Source organism: Poecile atricapillus, chromosome 1, assembly GCF_030490865.1.
Source record: "Poecile atricapillus isolate bPoeAtr1 chromosome 1, bPoeAtr1.hap1, whole genome shotgun sequence".
NCBI classification, from domain to species: Eukaryota; Metazoa; Chordata; class Aves; order Passeriformes; family Paridae; genus Poecile; species Poecile atricapillus.
Window position 1 is genome coordinate 123612273 of NC_081249.1, and position 19685 is coordinate 123631957.

Genomic DNA, 19685 nt, shown 5'->3' on the forward strand with positions numbered 1-19685 from the left:
CCTGAAACAAAGGTTTCTTGGAGACAGGGATGACAGGTTTAGCATTTGACACCATTTTATACTTTAGCCCAAATCAGACTGAAAATAGTGAGGGAAGGCCCTGGAAAAATTGCATTCAAGTATCTTATAAAATTTTAAAATCTCATTAGCATATTTGTGAGGAATGCAGAAAGGATCCATCTTCCTGTGCAGTGTAGAATTTAATTCCTGCTTCTTACATTTCTCTCTTTGCAGTTCATGCACGCCACAGCACCAATTAACTGCTCCATTACTTAGATGAGTGTGGAATCAAACATAAATCCTAAGATAAACCTAGATTAGCTGAAAGATTGAAGCTCTGTCTCCAGGGCCAACAGCTCCTTCCCCAGAAACCAGGCAGCCAGGCAGGACAATGAGGATACAGAGCAGGTTTGGAATTTGTATTGCAGTAGTGTTCAGGTCAGGATTTAATGTATGCTTGGTGACATCTGACTGTATAACAAGGTGTAGTCTCTTCTCTTACTAGCTCAGAGCCTACTCAGTGGGTAATTATGCTCAGAGATGATGTTTTCTCTGAGTATTTTTCTTTTCTTACAAGAGTGCACTCTTGTCTTGGGGTTTGCTGCTGTTCTGTGTCATGTTTCCCCTGAATCCTTCCCTTTTATTTTCCTTCCTGTCAGTTTTGTTAGTATGGAGCATTTTCCTTGCCGGCATAGCCCTGGCAATCAGCATCCAGGAGGCCTTTGAAGATGGCACATGGTATATTTATATGAACAATTTGCTGAATCAAACGGGGAGTCTGTCAGTGCTGTCACATCCCAGTTGCACTGGTCTATCTGTGATGGTGCCTGTCTTCCTTCAACAGGCCTCTGATGTTGGATGCAGCAGCTTATTATCCCATTTATTTTGGAACAGAATAAATCTTTGTCTAGAGGCCCCTGTTTTAACCAGTGGCAGCAGAAGGACCCTGGTTCAAATGAGGCTCCTGAATTTGACATTGAGTTTGGTTTGAAACATTGTTTGAGACAAAGGGCACCCTTCCCCTGCAGACTGGGGAGAGCTGCTGGCTGTGCCCTAGGTCTGGGGTATAAATGGGGATAACAAGTAATAATCTAGATAATCTTGGAGAATCTTGACATGTGGGATACACGTGGGGGCAGGGTGGGTGTCTCTAAAATGGAATAGTTACTGTGCAGCAACTCCTTCTTTGAGTGCCTTAGGCACATCAGCATTATCTCTTTCATGGAGGTAAAAAGGATTGGGGTCATTTATAGGTACAGTGTCTCCTGTTTGTGTCCCTTGCTGGAGCTGGAGTCCTCCTCTGCTTTAGACATCCCCATTATCTAATTTTTAATTATATAGTGCAAAGGTTGGCCTCACTTAAATATTTTGGGCCAGAGAATGAGATCATGAATGTGCCACTTAAAAGATGAAAATTTGGAAAGGATCAGAGATTGTATCTAAATCTGCTACTGTTCAGTGTCTGACCAGACGTTACTGTCTCCCACTGAATTGGAGTTGTGTGTGTAACAGCCTGATGAGAGGCCTGTCTGAGCCAAGTGCCACATCACCCTGTGCTCGGCAGGTAAACAAAAGCACAGGCAGGGCTGCACAGGAGGGAATCCTCGAGGATGTCTGAATCCCATGGGAAGAAACAGTGCTGGAAAATCAGGATGGCCTCTCTCCTCTGGAGTCCATGAGTAACCAAACCTTGGTGTGACTGAATTGTGCTGCTGGGGAGGGATGGCTGAGCTCAAGTTGTGCTCAGGAACCCTTGCAGTAACGTTTGGTTTAGTGCCTTTATTTATTATTATTTATTTATTTGTCCATTTCCCATCTTGCAGAACTTTTCCCCATTCTGTGCAGACAGGGAGGTGAGGGAGGCACCGTGGCACACATGGGCTCAGAGGCACAGAGGGGCTTCACCCTGGGGAGAAAGAGTGTGGTCTGTGCTTTGTGGGAGCCCTGGCTTTGCTTATAGTGATGCTTCCATGTGCACTCCAAAAAGTACAGTTAGAAGGTGTTTTGTTTTTTAGCACTGAGGTGAAATCTGTGTAGAAGATTCCCTCCAGGCAGAGATTCCTTTAAAATAACCTCTAAAAAGCTCCTCTGGAGGGGTTTGAGTGGCTAGAGCTGGTGACATAATGGTGTGGGATGCAGGGTTCAGTGCCCCTGTGCTCCAGTTTGGAACTGCCAGTGCTGCCTCTCTGGATTTAAGGTAAAATCTCCAACTGCTCCCTGGCTGCTGTTGGATCTCGCTGGGATGCTTTTCCTCTGGTGAGGAAGGGCCTCAAACAGCACAGGGATAGACAGGTAGACAGACAAACACCCAGGGACCTGGACACACAGACACACATAGAACAGAGATAGACACCCACATGGGCACACAGGGACAGAGATGTGGACAGTCAGGGACAGACACACATGGACACAGCCACACGGACCCACAGACACTGTGACAGAGACATGAACAGAGACACAAGGACATGGACAGACACATGGACACACACTCCTGGATACAGAGACACAGACATACAGACACACGTGCTCACAGACATGGACACATAGAGATGCATTGATACAGACAGACACAAACACATGCTCAGGCACAGAGAAATACAGCCACAGCTGGATAGATGGACACAGACACACAGTCCCACACTGAGACAGGGATGACACACATATGGACACACAGACACAAATGGACAGACAGCCTGGCACACAAACAAGGACATGTGCAGATGTACATGTACACACCTGGACACACATCAAGACACACACCTGGATATGGACACACACTAACTTCAGCTAAGTGACAAGTGACCCAGTTGTTTAAGAACAGCAATGTTTTAATTTTTTTTAGAAAATAAATAGCTCAGAAATGTACAATCCATAATTCCAGTACTCTGATGACACCACAGGGGAGATGTGGACTCTTGGGTGCTCAGGCTAGGCTTGGAACATGCTGTCTCATACCTACTTGACCTGGGGTTTGCTTTGGTTATAGCAGCATTTGTAATCCTTAATTAATGCAGCTTCATGTGTAACTGTTTTCCTGTAGGATGCACAGCCTGGTGTGGTTTGCTGTGATTGAACCCCATCCCCACCTGTGGTGTCTCTTTGTATCAGTGTTTAGGGTTTTTGTTTGGTTTGTTTATTGCTGTTTCACTGAACCGTGTGGAAGATGTTAGGAGGAGTTGGACTGGTGTGAAGGGATACATGTGAGGAACGATGAGGAATGCAAAGTAAATATTCCTGTAGCTGCTGCTGTGATGCCAACAGGGAGCTGGTCTGCAGGCACTTTCCCACTACTGAAATACCTCAGAGCTCAGGCTGGGGAAGACAGAGTAAAGTACTCTGAAGGGTGAGCTCTCCAGACTGCTTCCAGATATCTGGGAAAATGTAGTACATTCCTGAAGGATTTCAGGAGCTCCCCAGAATGGAAAGGGATGGCAGTAGTTTGTGAAGCTGGTTGTTACTTCACCATATACCTTCTTGCAATGAACAGTAAGGAAGGGACCCATCTCAGAATATGCTCTCTTCTATCTCCACATCCATTCCAGCTCCTGCAGGCTCAGTCATTGCCAGTGTAAGCCTAGACATCTCTGCCACTGGGATATTTGCTTCCAGTTGATCTGTAGAGCCTTGTTCTCCCTCAGGAATGCTCTGACCTGCTTCCTTCCCAGTCTGTGGCCCTCCAGGAAAGCTGGCTTTGGTGTAGTTCTTCACCATCTCCTGAACCTCCATGTTCAGAGCTCTCAGCTTCTCCTCATATTCCACCTGTACCTGCTGCTGGAGCTGCAAATGGAGAATCAAGTCATTCCCACTTTGGAGCCAAGCCTGTCTGTCAGACCAGGAGTTCTGGGATGAGCTGTTGGTCCTTCTGGGGTCTATGTGGGCCCCTCATCCACTTTCTCACCCCCTGGGACTGGGTGGGAATAAAGATTCTCTGGGGGTTTGGACTTCCTGTGTCGAGGAACAAGCCCTGACCCTAAATGTCATCCATACCTGGCTTTCTCTCTCCTTGATGGACTGGAGCCTTGCTGCCTGCTTCTCCTCCAGTTTCTGCTGGTACCTGTCAGTCTTCTCTGTCACCTTTAAAAAGAATAAATTGACCCCCCTCAGGCTCCAGTTTTATAGGGAAGGGGTTTGGACAGCCCAAGCTCAGCCCAGCAGAATGGGCCTGGAGCAGCAGCCTGGAGTTGGGGACACCACGAGAGCCTGGCAGGTGAGTGGGACATAGGGACAGGGACACAGACATACATGGATACACAGACTTGTGTAAGGACAGACACCTGGACACACACAGACACATGTACTCACACCATCAGGCACAGGTATACATGGATGGACAGACATGGACACAGGAGCACAGACACATGGACAGACACACCCATAGACACAAGGATGCTGATGGAGATGAATACAGACACCTGGACACAGACACAAACATCCATGGACACCCACACAGAGGAACACGGACATGGATAGATTTGGACACAGAAACACAGACATGGAGACAGATGGAGACGCATGGACACAGACCCACAGGCACAGACAGACACATGGACACAGGCAGACAGATGGAGACACAGGGACACATGGACACAGATGCACACACAGGGATACACGGACACACACATGGACACCAGGAGGCAACACCTGGATAGACAGACTCATGGACACAAGCAGGCACGTGGACACAGACATGGCAGGCACAGACACAGAGGCAAACACATGGACACATGCAGGGATACAGACACAAATACACTGATATGCATGGACATAGACATATAGACATGGAAACATGAACACACCTTGACACACACACATGGACACAGAGATGTGACAGACACAGGCAGACACACAGACACACACATGGAACTGGACACAGGCACAGACATGGATGCAGACACATGGACATGCACACAGGCACACACATAAACACAGACATGGACACAGGCAGATGTGGACCACGGATGCACACATGGACACAGCCACAGGATATGGACACATAAATGGGAGCACACACACATGGACCCACAGACACACACACAAGGACACACTCATGGACACAGACACACACACACACAGATCAACACAGGCATACACAGACACACACAGAGACACACCTGGAGAGAGACTCATCCTATGGCAGACACACCAATATGCACACAATGGGATACACGGACACACAGACACAAAGTATCTCCAACACAGGGACATGTGGAGATACACAATACACAGACTCACCGAAGGACACGGGGGGACACAGACACACACCCAGGGACAGGCATAGATGGACACAGGGACACACGGATAGACACACACAGACAGGCACAGACAAAAATACATGGACACAAATGGGCATGCAGACAGAGGAGGACATACAGACACCTGGACCCACAGACACACACACTCAGATACCCAAACAGACAGACAGACACAATCAAATGAACACAGATACACAAAGGGACAGAGACAGACACATACAGGTACACACATCCTGACCTAGCCACACAGATAGATGCACAGAGCCACACAGACATGGACAGACACACAGACACATGGACTCAACACACGGAGGTATGGACAGAGACAGACAGACAGACAAACACACACTTACAGGGGCAGGGACACATGGACACAGCTGGACACGTGGCCACACGTGGCCAGTCAGACACACACACGGACATGGACAGACACATGGACTCAAATGCTGACACTCACTGACAGACAGACAGACATGGACTTGACTTTGTCTGGCACTGGGTCTTCAAAGGGCAGAGCTGGGTCCTTGAGGTGTCTTTCCTCCTGCCAGGCCTTCCCACTGTTCCTGAGCCACAGGTTACAAATCCCCCGGCCACACCCCTGCAGAAATCAGAGCTGCTGGGGCAGCCTGATGCCCCAGAACTCACCCGTTTGACTGTCTGCACCACTTCCTGAATGTGGGAGTTGTTAATTTCTTTCTTCAACCTTTAAAGAAAATTACAAAACCCTGTGAAATCCAGCTGTTCTTCCATAAAACCCATTTGTCAGTACTGATCAGTGTCATACTGATCAACAGGTGTATTACATTCCCACACTGTCCTGCCACAGGGAGAAGCTGCTGTAATTTTAGGAAAGACAGACAAAACACCACTCAAATTTGGCTGAGCCATAAGGCAAGTAACTGGATGCAAAATTCTACTTTTTCAGCTTCCAAGTCAGCAGGAGACCCTGCATCCTGCACGGAAAAAGCCCAGGAACATCCACTCCCGCACCTCTCCTGCGCTGCCTTGTCACTGGTATTCCTCAGCATGGCCTGGACCCTCTCCACTCTCTTTGCCTCCATCCTCTTCTTAATGTCTTTAATGTTGCTGTGGAGAGAAGAGAGGAGATACAGGCCTGGTTACCAGCCCCAGACAGCAGAGCAGTCCTCCAACCACAGCTCTCTGGAGCATTGCACTGTTCAGAAACAGCAAATGTGGAAGACTGTACATCACGAGGCCTGGAGTCTTCAGAATATTTTAAGTCCTGAGTCAGAACGTGTCCTGGCCCAGCTGTGGAGGCAGCACATGCTAAAGGCAAGTGTAAGAAAGAACAAATGGACAGGAAATTTTCCCTCCTCTACCTTCCCAGTTTCCAGTCTATCCTCCAGTATCTATGCATGTATCATGTTCCATGATGTCACTCATATTTTGGAGTTTACCTCTACTATTGGATTTCACAGCTCTTTGCCATGAGAGTTACAATATTTAATTTATACACAACGTGACAGAGGCACCTGGGACATTCATTAGCTGTCCCACCCTTCTTTCCAATGGAAAACAGTAAGCAATCGCTTCCCTCTTCCAGGGCATTTATCATTTACACATTCCTGTCACATTCCCTCAAACATCTGTTCTCCTAGCTGTCCCATTTAATTCCTTTTTGTGCACAAATTCCTCCTCAGTGCTGGCTGTCCTTCTTGCTCTTTCAAAGACTTTTTGTTTGAGATGGTACATTGAGAAGGGGACAGCTCTACACAGACGCATCCAGTGGCACAAGGCTGACTCAATCATTTTTTCGTTTTCCTGTACACTTCCCAAACTCCTGTTTGCCACTCTGGCCCCTGCAGAGCTGGGAATGAAGAGCAGCCACAGCACCTCAAGATCTCTAACCTGAGTGCCAACACCACTGCACAGCTGGGCTATAGCCAGCATTTTCCATTCAGATTATTTTATATTTATTCCAATGAAACTGTCATTTCATTGCCTGTTGCTCCAGATCTTGAAATCTTTCTGAAGCTTCTCCCAGCCAAGAAGATGTGACTGTATTAATGACATCCTACTGTCAGCAAACCATTACCTGGCTACTCACCTGTTTTCTTAGACCTGAATATTCTGAATAGCTGAGTAAAAAGAGTCTGGCTTGGGACAGGACAAGAGGGAGTTTTATCTGAATTTGCAACTAAAGACTGAGACAGAATTTAATGGACAGTAGGAATGAGTGAGGATTTTGGCTTCAGGAGGAAAGTTCTTGCAAGAACAAATGGATACATGTCTGACTAGAGACTGGTCAATAGATTCTGCCAGTTTGTTAAAATATTGGAGCAAAGGTTCAATTCACTTAGAAGATGGAGCCAATCAGTCCCTGGAAGGGATTAATGTGACTGCAAGAGACAGAGGAGGCAGCCAGGGACCAGCAGTGCTATTTCCCATCCTTCCCCATCAGTGGCTCCAGGCTGCTCATTGCAGATGGAACACTGTATCCTGCTTGGTGCCTTGTGGCAGGAACACTGTTCTGGGGATCAAAAGAGTCATCTTCCCCCCATGCCACTGTGTGAGATCCTGTGTCACATCTCCCTGCCTCAGTTTCTCACCAAAGGAAAAAAAAAATCTTCTCTTCCCCCTCCTTACTTCTCAGCTACAGAGCAGAGCTTTGAGATGCAGCAGAGAGTGCTGCCCCAGAGCAGAACTGGGCATTATTTGTGATTCCACTGCTGTATTTACCTTTCCGACGTGTCCTTCAGCACCCGCAGCTCAGCTGCCTGCTTCTCCCTGGCCAGCTCCAGGATCCTGGCAACTTGCTGTTTGAGGGATGAACATAAGGCCAAAAGGGAACAAACCAGGATGAGACACTGCACCCTAACTGTATCCAGTTGCACCCAAGCCAGCTGTACACCTCCCTGCATTGAATTCCAGGAGCAACAAATTCTGAATCCCTGAGGCTTGGTGCAAACGCTGGCACAGGACTGAGCTGTGCACACAGGCCCCACTGTACCAGTGGACTGACACTTGTGAGACAGGAAGGTTTCATCCCTGGCTCCTCTCCCAGGTAAGAAACTTGGTTCCCAAGTGAGCCAGTGCCCAAGTGTTATTTTCTTCTCAGGGTTGCACACAGCTTGCAAGAGACACATCAAGCCTAAGGTGCACCAGGGAACTGAAGACTGAAGATGTATCAGTGCAAATTCCTTCAGAAAACACTAATGGGAAAAGGCCTCCCAAGCATGGAATCACTCCCGTTTCACTGGAACAGATTGCATATTCAGGATTTACCACCACCATCCCACAGCCTGCACTCTGTCCCTAGGCACCACTGTGGCTCCTGGCCTTGGCTGAGCTCAGCCTGCAGGACTCTGACTTCCACCAAGTCAAACAGCAGAACACGCATTGATGGTGCCACTGGTCAGCCCTCAGCCCACCTCCACATCACCCCAGCTCCCAGAGAGCTGGCACCTGGCAAGGTGTGAAGCCACTAAACACCACAATTACTCCATTTGTACTTCATACAAAGGCATCAGAAGAGCTGGAGCAGATGGTGCCTGATGTGCCCCAGGACAATGCTACTATTTTTTTTTTTTTTAAGCAGACATACAAAAATATTTCTGCAGGATTTTTAGGGCTTTTAAACAAACAAGCTTCATGTCTTCATTCTCAGTTACCTGGCATGGGCCTGACAATGCATGTGTCAGCTGTGTTCTGGGCCCACATTCCCAAACTCAGTTTAGTGAACAACTTGGGATTTTTTGGGCTGTCCCAGGATATGTTTTCAGGTGGCACTCGCAGCCCTCACCTCAGTAGCATGCTGCTCTTTCTTCCTTCGGATCCGATTGTGGTGCTCCTCCCCAAGGTGGATGAGGTCCATCTCCAGCCTCTCCCTCAGCTCCACGAGCCAGTGGCAGTCAATGCTCTCTGCAGCTTTTACAGGATTTGCACTGGTACCAGCATCACTTGGGGTCACACTCCTGCAGAACAGAATCCGGGGCCGTGCTGCTTCTCACCACGCCAGTACAATCCCAACCTTCCCACCCGCCCTCAGTGGGAACAACCCAGGGACACGCAGATGCCTGCACTGCTCCATCTTCCTGCAGAGAAGGGGAGCCCATGTGTCCCTGGGGATCCTTGTTTTGGTTTGGGAAGATGACTCCCAGGCTGCGGTTACCTCTTCTTCTGGGTTTTCCTTGTGCGCACTGTCCTTTTCTTGCCCCCAGGGCAGGCCAGCTCTGAAAAGAGCGCCGAGTATTTTTGCAGCAGCTCCTCCCTCTGTTTGCTTCCCTTCCGCTCCAGCTCCCTCAGCTCCTTCTCTTGCCTCTTCAGCAGCTTCAGGAAGCGCTTCTTCTGCTGCAGCTCAGCAAGGGTGATTGTCTCGGGCTCTGAAACACAAAATAAAAACGCTGAACAGGGCCAGCTCCTTCCCAAGGCTTGGAGTGAGGAAACTGGAGCATACAGCTCCAACACATGTCCCCTGATCACCACATCCAAACCAGAGCCCCCTCTGCTCCACACCTTGGGATGCCTCTCGCCAGGTACATATTCTGTCCTGGCAAACACTTCTCTTTAGGAATGACTTCTAAAAAAGCAATGTACATAACAGTTACTTGCCAATATATCCTGAGTGAAACAGGTTTCCTCTTGTGCCTTCATTTCAGTTTTGAGGCACAATTAGGCCCTGTGTTTGCAGGAATTGGCATCACACTGCATCCAGGCACCCAGAAGCAGGTGAACAACACCTTGCACAGGGAGTGCTGGTGTGGTAAAGGAAATCTGTCCTTGAGCCCCAGGATTCCAGGGATGTGTCTTTAGTGCTGGCTACACCAGGCAGGGTTGGGACATGTCTTTTTAATTTGGAAATGTAAAATGACAGGCAGGGCCTCAGCCCTGGTGACCAGCATGAGGAGTTACCTGCCATCTGCATTACTTCTAACACAGCTTCATCCTTGATGAGCACTGCTGCTCCTGAAATCCCAAAAGAAGTTCCTGTTAATGTCTCATCTTGGATGCCCCAGTTGGAAATGGACAGAGGAGAACTCACCAGAACACAGCCCACGTGAAGGATGTTGGTGTCAGTACAGAAGAATTAATTAAGCTGCCAAGATGCTTAAATGATTGGAAACTCTTGGAAACTTACCTGTGGAGCCATTAGAGGGAGGAAAGCTGGGTTTCCTAGTGGAGCCTGCCACCCCATTAGTCTCAGCAGATGAGAGGTTTGTCTGTGTGCCAGGCCTCTAAAACAAAGATCAGGGGTAAATGAAAACTCCATTATTTCAGGCTGAATCCATGCAAGGTGCTCTAGAGAACAGAACTTGGAAAAACTCACCTCCTCTGAGGTATCCTTGAGCTTCACCAAGCACTTGTCCTGCAGGTTGAAGAACTTGATGGGGTTGGAAAGGGCAATAGTGAGATCTGGAAACAGAGAACAGGGCTTGGCTTGGATAGCAAACAACTCATGGACTCATTTTCCCTGCCCAGAACAGGGTACTGTGAAGAAGGAATAGTTTGTGTTCTCTGTTTGTAACCAATGTCTCCATGACAGCATAAGGGAGGGAGGAAGGGAACCTCCTTCACCTCAGTCCCAGCCCAAGGCCATGGCTCACAACTGTTCAGGACAGCACTGTGAAGTGATTTTGGGAACTCTGCTCCCAAAAGCCAGGGCCAGGTTAAGACTTTTCCCACCTGGACAGCTCCCTGCTCCAATTCCAGCCCAACATTGTATAAACCTCATTTTTAATAAAAATCTGATAAACCAAATTTCTCAGGATTTCCCCAGTAAATAATGTTCATTTGTATGAACATAGGTGAGAAGAAAGCAAACTTGAGAAGTATTTACAAGAGCTCCTGTGGCTGATGCTGCTGCACTTTGGGTTTGGTCATGACTGTTGATCCCTCTGGTGAGGCTTCTGTCACATCCAGCTCTGTCCCTTCTCAAAGGAAGTCCCCATATCTTAGTACCAGCAAGAGCCTCCCTTCTCTTCCAACAGGAAAGAGCATCACATTCCAGCACTCCCTACCTGCCCAAGCATCCGGCACATAGTCCTTGATCTCCAGGAACACGAAGAGGGCGGGCAAGGTGAGCGGCATGTTGCTCTCGCTGCGCAGGCACACGTGGTGGTAGCCTGGGACAGAGAGGGGAGGGAACTGAGCTGGTGGAATCCTGTCCCTTCCCTGCCTCTGCTCCAGCAGCCCAAGCCCCTCTTTAGAGAAGAGGTGATATCATAGGATAAAGCCAAGGCTATAACAAGATGGATTTGAAGGTTCCACTGCCTGTGGGCATGGAGATTAAGGAGTAAAGTGTGCAGCTGTTTGTATTGTATTGTCTCTATGGCTCCCCCTGGACAGGTCTCGAGGGCACAAAAGCTGAAGGAATTTCCATGGATTTACCTGGGTGCATTGCAATGATGGGAATGATACGCTGGCCAATGAACTTCCCTCCTTCTTCCCAAGCCACAATTTTGAGAGATGCCAACTCGGGCATCATGATCTAAGGGAAAAGCAGAGTAAGACACCAGCGTCCTCACCTCTAACTCCTGATAGAAGCATCCTCCTCCTTCCAACCAAACAATTCCATCTCTTCCAGGATGGCACTGCCTATTCCTGCATCTTGTAATTTAAGGGCACAGTTTATCATAGATATAATGGCTGAATGCCCAGAAACTCCTCCAAATGCAGGCTTCTCAGCCTGCCTAGGGTTCACAGGTTCCCTAAAGACAAAAATAGGGCAACAAACACTCCAAACCACTGCTTCCAGGAAGAACTCACTCGAGAATGGAGTGAACTGGGATGGATAATTTAGCAAGCATGGTAACACTGCTAAATAAAGGCTTTTGATTCCCTCCTTCCCTGTATTCTTGTGCCATAAAATATTCTGCCAGGAGTGAAGCCTCAGAGTGTTTCTGAAAGGAGGATATTTCAGCCAAGCAGGCTGAAAATATCTGTAGCTTCCTACTGTGCCTGACAGATGAATTGTATAATGTGTACTTGACTTAACTTCCCTGTACCCTGCAGCTGGATTGGTGATCACTGAATTCCTGGGGAGAGACAGGGAAGCTTTCTACGTTCTGGCACAACTGAAAACTGGTCCCATTACTGCTCCAGTTTGGTTGTTTCTCATTGACAATTTAACCACAGAAATTCACTTCCTTTCTGGTGCCTGAAGTTTTCCAAACTGGTCAGTCCAAAGAGGGCATCACAGAGGGGAGACTTGGCATGCCTGTTATTTCCAGAACCATTCCCAGCTACTCCCTGTCTGTCCTGGGAAATACTGATGCAGAGTTGTTTTGGATATTGTTGTTTGGATGTTACCTGAGTGTCCAAAGCCAGGCCTGAGGTCTCCAGGGGGGAGTCCCTTCTGCTGGCACTGATCTCTCCCAAGGCAGTGCTCATGGCCATCAGGAGCTTTAAGGATTCTCTGTCTAAATTACTATCAAATGTTCTCACCTTTTCAAAAACAAAAGCCTCCTCTTTCCACACAGGGTTAATGGAGTTGGCTGCGGAGGTCAGTTTGGTTCTGTGTTTGCGTTTGGCATCCCTTGGCAGCCCAAGGAGCTCCACTTCCACGTAGGTCTTCACGCTACGGTCCGAGAGGAACTGACCAGAGAGCACCTGTGAACACAGAGTTAGCAACTGCTGAGAAGAATAAAACAGAGAGACTCACACATTCCTTCACCCCAAAGTCACTCTCCCACCCCAAAACAGCTTTTCTGCTCCAGCTCTTCTTTTACCTCCACCTCTATTTCTTGCTTCAGCACTTCCTCTCCCCCCACCAGCACAGCCTTGGCTGCCTCTGCACGGCAGATGCTCATTTTCCATTTTCATGTGATTATGATTAATTTAAAATAGCGACAAGCCTGGGAGTTGCCACAGTAACATTTTCCCCCAGGACTCCACGAGTTCATGTGGCACTGAGAGTCCCCCTGCATGACACAGGATGGGGTCCCCAGGCTGTACTTGCCGTGACACAGACAGTGGTGGCCACCAGCCCGTCGATGTGGTCCACAGAGAAGGGGTCGAACTGCTTATCGGGGCGCCGCATGAACTCGTGCTTGAGCAGGTAGCCACAGTGCCCGTTGAACTCAAACAGGGCCATGTTCTGCTGCATGGGGACATCTGAGAGCAGAGCAAGACAGTGAGACAGGGCTGGGGGGGACAGGCAGCCTGTGTGCTACGAGGGAGCTGAAAGCTGCCGGAAGCTTCCAGCCCCTGCCAGCCCACGGCTTACAAAGCCATCTTGAAAACTAATTAAGCCTCTCAGCACCCTACAGGGAAAAATATTACAGCAGCTGTTGTAAGGAAGGGAAGTGGTTTGCTTGCTCTTGCACCTTAAGTCATGGGCAGAACTAAATTAAAACCTGCTTTAAGGAGCACCTGCTATTTTTGAGTGGGAATAAGTAGCTGCCTAAGCCCTTCTGCTCCTTCCCCCTTTCATTTTGGGCCTCCTCTGAGTCCATCTCCTCTCTGATGCTTCTGAGGACACTGCCTGGTGGTTGCTGCACCTGCCTGCACTGTCATCCTCTTCAGAACTAACCTTGCACTTGCTCCCTTTTGTCTCCTATGCTCTATACATAACAGCCCTCTGAGGAAGGAAGAGGTACAGCTTTCTCTCAAGGCTTTTCTTTCCTTCTTATGCTGGTTGTGCAGCAAGGAAATGCCCTTCCTCTCTGGTCAGGTCAAAATCCTGGAAATAATGGCACAGACAGGCCAGTGCTGTGCCAGATGGAGCTCTGCCTCTGCCTTGTAAAGGTAGCAACTTGGGGGATGGGAGCTGCAGGTGCCCTCATGGATATGATTCAGTGTGACACCATGGAATAGGACAGCCAGGGACAGTGCCCAGACACAGGGTGACAGCAGTCCACGAGTGTGTGTGTGCCAGGTCTGTGCTGGGCATGGAAAAGTGCTGTTGGTCTGTGGGAGATCAAATCAGAGGAGAACAGCACTTTGGGAAAAGACATATGGAATAATGACCAGAAAAATAGCAGAAAAGGAAGAGACACAGACCAGGAGCACCCAAGGACCAGCAACACCTGACCTCACCTGCTTGGAGTCTGGAGCACACCCCGACACTCACCCATGGTCTGGAAGTTGAGTGCCACCATCTGACAGCCGACATTCCAGAACATCTGGGGCTGGTAATTGGAGGAGTCCATGCGGGTGCCTTTGGGGTAAATGCGGCTCATCTGCCACTTGTTGTATCTACAGCCTCTATAGGAAACAAGTTGGGAGTGCTCCTGTTGCGCCCTGGGGCCAGCCCACATATTCCCGTTATAAAAACTGTTGGAGCTCTGCTACCAAATGCTCAGAGCCTTCCATCTGGACAAGACCCCAGAGGGGCTCAGGGTCCTTGTCCACACGCTTTTCACCCAAGGACAAGCATTTGGCAGCCTTGACATTGGCTACTTCAGGATGCATCCTGTCAAGAATCTCCCTCACACTCCAAGCACCTGATGGCACTGGAAAAGGGCTGCCAAAAGGATACTCTACAAACTGCATGGGGAACTTGCTCAGTAGATCATAAGCCTTCATCTCGGTGAAGGAAGAGATGACGTAACTCCGGTTCTTCTCTAGAAACAGGAGATTGCATTTAGGAGCAAGGCACACCCAGTCCCTGTTCTGCATGGGGGACCAACGGAGCCAGGAAGCACTTGGCTTGGATTCTGAAGGGACTGAGCCTGACTTACTGGCAGAGAGCTCGAAGGAGTTGAATTTGATGGGCTGTATGTAGTTAACCAGGCTGGACATCTCCTCATACGCCGTCACTTCCAGGCCAGCTGTGCCCTGAGCAGAAAATAATCCAAAAGGAAACAGATGAAGAGAGATGGAACAAATTGCACCAGGGCCTCCCAATCAAAGAGCTCTGGTGACTGCCCTGACCAGAGTGCTACACTTTCTCTGGCTTCCCAGTCCTACAGCTCCATGGTGGGCAGGGGCACAGACTCTCCAGGCAGCCAGGCAAAAATGGAATCAGGGCAAATGGAGAGGTTGCAGGGAGAATGTACAAAGCCCAGGACTTCTTTGACCCCTCAGGAACAGGGAGTCTGGGATGAACTGTGGATATTGTCTTTCCTTCTCTCCAAAGGATACCAGGGAAATGGAAATGGGAAATAGACCTTTTATTCATGGAATGCTGATCTCCTCCCTCCCCCTTTAGCAGCAGCACTTTCAGTAACAACTTTGCAGACCAAGGCTAAGCCTGTCCAACACCCCCAAGGCAAACAGTTATCTTCAAATCATGCAGAGTCAGCAGGAACTCCTCTGCCACATTCTTTATGCTTGCAACAAAATTTCTCTTCTTCAGTTTCTCCTGCAAAAATCTTGTGTGGGGGATGGAAAGCCCCTGACAGGTTCATTCCCCTTTGCACTTTGAGTTCATCTCTATTCTGTAGGGTGAGGTCCCAGAAAAAAATGGAAGCCAGCAAAAATCCAAACAGAAAAGGAAAAAAACCAACTAATAGTGACAGTACCTCATCTGACTGCATCTTTTTGATTTCCTCTTCATCCAGGTTTCTGAGCTGTTCATCCTCTTCCTCTGGCTCCTCTTCAGCCACATCACCTGCCCAGACTAAGCACACAGGCCCTCATCAGTGGTATGGATCAGGAGGACACAGACAGGACCCTGCAGGCTGCTGGCAGTGGAGAGCTCTGCCAAACCTCATCACCAATGTTCCACCATGCTGGAACACTGAGGGGAAGAATCCTACAATTTTATTGGCCAAATCCAAATATGAACTGGTACACTGAGGACCAGCACACCCAAGAGACCAAACCATTCCTGCTGGAGGCTCCCCTCATGTCACTCATACCCAGGAGTGACAATCACTGGGCTGTTTCCCCTCCAAAGTCACACATATTTGTAGGAATAAAATGCCCATTTCCAGGTGTTCTGCAGTGGTGCTCACTTGTCCTCATATGACTTCATGTCACATGACATGTGTTCTTACCACAAGAGGGACTGTTCTGCCACAGGGGCCCTGAGCCCAAAAGGTGACAGGAAGGGAAGAGAGAGGGGCTGAAGGGTTTATGGACGTCCAAGACCCTCATGGTGAAGAACTAGGCTGTGGTGAAGTTGTGGTTATCAGAGAGCTACAAGTAGTAACAAATTATTCCCCTTCCCTCAACTCAAAAGCCAGAGTGCATTAGCGGATCACTAAGGGATGATGGGCAAGTTGTAAATGATTGTCTCTTTTGGTTGGACTAAGTGTTCAAAGTATTCTGAAGACTTAATTTCTATTCCAGTATTCTGTTGCTGCTTGGGATAACTGATTTAATGATTAGTGCTGGCTTGCCCCAAGCTCATATTGGATGATTTAGAAAGGCTTTGCCCATCAATTTTAGTAGTCCCCCTTCCCTTCAAACATACCAGTATCTTCAGCATCCACAGAGGTTGGCTGCTCAGTGGTTTCTGGTTCCACATTCCTCCCTTTCTTCAAAGAGTTCTGCCTCTTCCCAGACATAGATTGGTTCTTTTTGTTTTTAATCAAGATTTTCCTTAAGAGATCCTTAGGACTTGGCAGAGGAACTCCTGGCTTCAGCTGCAACAGATAAACTTCATCATAGAATTCAAACACTCACCTCCCCTGTCCCCCTGGCCAATTGCCAGTGCACAGACACATCTCTCACCCACTATACTCCTAATTTCCTCCATCTGCCAGCATATCCCACTAGATTAATGCAGATTTTCCTAAAACTTCACCTATGGTTTCAGACCAGCATTTTGCACCTCTCAGGCTTTGCCATGCTGCCTAGCTACCCATCCTGCTAAAAAAACACCTACATGGCCTGAAGGCATCTAAATTCCTCTGGCTTCCCATTCCACCTACTTCTCTCATTATATGCCAGATCCTCCGTCCCTCAAGCCAGATTTAAACACTGCCTGCAGGAGATTTAAAAGAGATCCCAGAGGAGGTGGCTCAAGACAAGGACATGTGACAGACTGCACAGACAGCAAAGGCCTGTTAATAGCTTAGCTGATCTCTTGACTTGTTCCCTCCCTCATCCCTCTCTGTTCCTATTGCCTGGACATAGGGCTGGACAATGGGCAGCTGCTGCTGGCTCACTGCTTCTTTCCAGCTCTTCTTTGGGTCTCAGTGCTTTCAAACACCTGTTTGTGCCAGGTGCCTCAGCTGACCCTCCTCTGTGAATCCCAAGGACCTGTCTCATGCCCTGCAGAACACAGGTCCTGCTCAGATGTTTAAAACATGTCCCCTGGTAGGGCAGTTGTGGCACCAAAGGTGTCACTGGGCCTACAGAAATACCTGTTGTACAGGTAAGATGAAGACTCGGGTCAAGCAGATGGGGAGCTTTCCTCAGTTATTCCAAGCACATGACACTGACTTGCCCACCTATGCCTGGAAGGGAGTATTTCCAGGCTAGAAGCAGGATTAGGCCTTTGCTTCTGTTTCCAAGAGCTGGCAGACAGAGCTGGACCAGTGCCATGTACAAAACACACCTGGTACCCTCAGTGCATCCTGGCCACTCAGAGCTCAGTGCCCAGAGCCCCTCAGGTGACAGAGTCCTAAACAAGAAAACCTCTGTGACAGAGTCTTCCACCCACCCCCATGAACCAGGATCCATGTCCGTGGCATTGTGTGTGTTGTGGCACCTCCAAGCACCAGGAGTGACCAAGTTTTCCAGAAAGGCCTCCCTCCCTCCAGTGGCCTCCTGCCCCAGCTCCCTCATACCGGGTATTTCTCCAGTGGCTCTGTCAGCAGCATGTCTCCAAAAATGGTTCGGCAGTACTCAGCCATCTTTGCTTGCTGCTTGGGCCTAAGAGAGATCAGGCAGGAGTGGAGAAGAAACCAAATTCTCAAATCCAGAGTTTGGCATGGACAAAAGATTGAGATTCACATCCTCTACACAGAAAACCACCTCAGCTATGCAGATGTTAAGGTCCCATTCCAACCCAGAAGCCCTTGCCTGTGTATTTTCTGCTCTGGACACAGCAGACAATTCTCCCAGTCACCAAATACTCACGAGTCCACGTGGTTCTCGAAGGACAGGATCACAGGGTATGGAGATGTTTTAAAAGCACTTTCTGCAATGGCCTCAATGGCATCCTGAAGGAGAGGCCATGATCAGAGAGAAGTTCAGCACTCATTAATAACAGACACACAGCTGACCTTCCACTGAAGAGACTCCAAAATTTTCTCTCGGGAGCCCCTTTCAAAGTCACTAAACTTCTCCCAGTAAGAAGGTGAGAAGTGCCATCTTTTTCAGGCCTGCCCAGATTTCCAGATCCAGAGGATCCACACTGAGCTGAACTCAACAGCTTGCATCAAAATGAAGCTGAAGATGCAAGAAGGTGAGTTTTGGTTTCGATGCACAGGTCAGCATACACATCACTGCATGTGGGAGCATCTGGCCAAGAGGGGCAAACCCCTGCCCCAAGCACCTTGAACTGGCACAGAAAGGTGTGTGCAGCACCAGATTAAAGCACTGCAAACTCTATCCATACTTACCTCTGAACCTGCCCAATTTTCTATCATTTCTGCTGCTTATAAAATCCTTTTGCCTGGCAACAGAGAGGGCTGGAGTGTTCAGTCACCAGCTGTGCTGACATTTCAAATGCAAATACCATGGAAACCTTCTCAGCATTAACGATGTAAGAAAAAATAATATTTTCCCCAAGCCCCTGTTAAACTGCCACAAACTTTCCATTCTGTTCCTTTCTAGTCTTGCTAATTGGTAAAGAAGTGCCATTTGCTCCTTTGCAATTACAGGCCCTTGATCATCCCAAATCCTGGGTCAGCCATGACCTCAGCATGGAGGGAGGCTGCCACAGCTGCCCCTCCATGGACCACTGGCAGTCTGTCATGGAAGCCTCAAGGCTCTGAGAAGAAGCCTCAGACAATGCTACTAAAAGGCCACAGTAATTGTAGTGGAAGGAAGGACTGTGTGTAATGTAAAACCAAAACCCAACACATGCTGTGTTAGCAGGTTATAATTTCCTTGAGGAATGGTCCAAGGCTTCAGCAGAACTCTGCAATTACAGCAGCTACAAATGCCATTATTTCTGTTCTATCTGCAGTGAACTGCTGTGCAAAAAGCAGCAGTGATACCACAGGGCTTAAGAAATTACTGAGTCTGAGGATGACAACACTTCTGACCTTAAGGAGTGGTTTGGTTTGTTGTTTTTTTCCCTCCCTCACACATAAATATTTTAGTAATAGTGGAGTATGGGAATTGAGGGGAAGGTACAGAAGAAAAATAAAGAGCTGGAAAAAAACATCTAAAGCACCTCTACCTGTTGGCAGCAGCTGTGTAAAGGAGTGCAGAAAAAAACTCAGTATGATGCCTTTATTTGTAACTTGCAAGCTGTGGATAAATACCCTGTACTGCCTGGCTTTGTGCTGTGCTTCCGCAGCCTGGGAGCTGAATCCTCAGGGAAGCCAGCTGCTCCACAAAACACATTCCAACACACAGGTCATTAGGAAGGAATTGAACCCTGTTCTTCCAAAAGCCTCCACTTGAGGC

The 19685-nt window shown here is 48.5% G+C and overlaps 1 protein-coding gene across 3 annotated transcripts in view; it reads right to left on the reverse strand.

The window, feature by feature from the left end:
• Window positions 1–2409: 2409 nt before the first annotated feature.
• Window positions 2410–19685, reverse strand: part of PLCB2 (phospholipase C beta 2) — a 46408-nt gene continuing 29132 nt past the window's right edge. For 2 of the 3 annotated variants that reach the window (XM_058848133.1, XM_058848148.1), the window contains exons 12-32: window positions 18186–18268; window positions 17894–17978; window positions 16573–16744; window positions 15677–15774; window positions 14894–14990; window positions 14692–14776; window positions 14284–14408; window positions 13171–13325; window positions 12657–12821; window positions 11601–11700; window positions 11231–11335; window positions 10540–10625; window positions 10351–10447; window positions 10125–10178; window positions 9385–9595; window positions 9016–9187; window positions 7953–8029; window positions 6243–6338; window positions 5898–5955; window positions 3988–4074; window positions 2411–3777 (exon numbers count right to left, since the gene is read on the reverse strand). In XM_058848133.1, coding sequence (XP_058704116.1) covers window positions 3505–3777; window positions 3988–4074; window positions 5898–5955; window positions 6243–6338; window positions 7953–8029; window positions 9016–9187; window positions 9385–9595; window positions 10125–10178; window positions 10351–10447; window positions 10540–10625; window positions 11231–11335; window positions 11601–11700; window positions 12657–12821; window positions 13171–13325; window positions 14284–14408; window positions 14692–14776; window positions 14894–14990; window positions 15677–15774; window positions 16573–16744; window positions 17894–17978; window positions 18186–18268 — 2481 coding nt within the window. In that variant the 3' untranslated portion in view covers window positions 2411–3504. Of the gene's footprint in view, window positions 3778–3987; window positions 4075–5897; window positions 5956–6242; window positions 6339–7952; window positions 8030–9015; window positions 9188–9384; window positions 9596–10124; window positions 10179–10350; window positions 10448–10539; window positions 10626–11230; window positions 11336–11600; window positions 11701–12656; window positions 12822–13170; window positions 13326–14283; window positions 14409–14691; window positions 14777–14893; window positions 14991–15676; window positions 15775–16572; window positions 16745–17893; window positions 17979–18185; window positions 18269–19685 lie in introns of all 3 variants that reach the window. The other variant, XM_058848139.1, reaches the window with a different exon arrangement.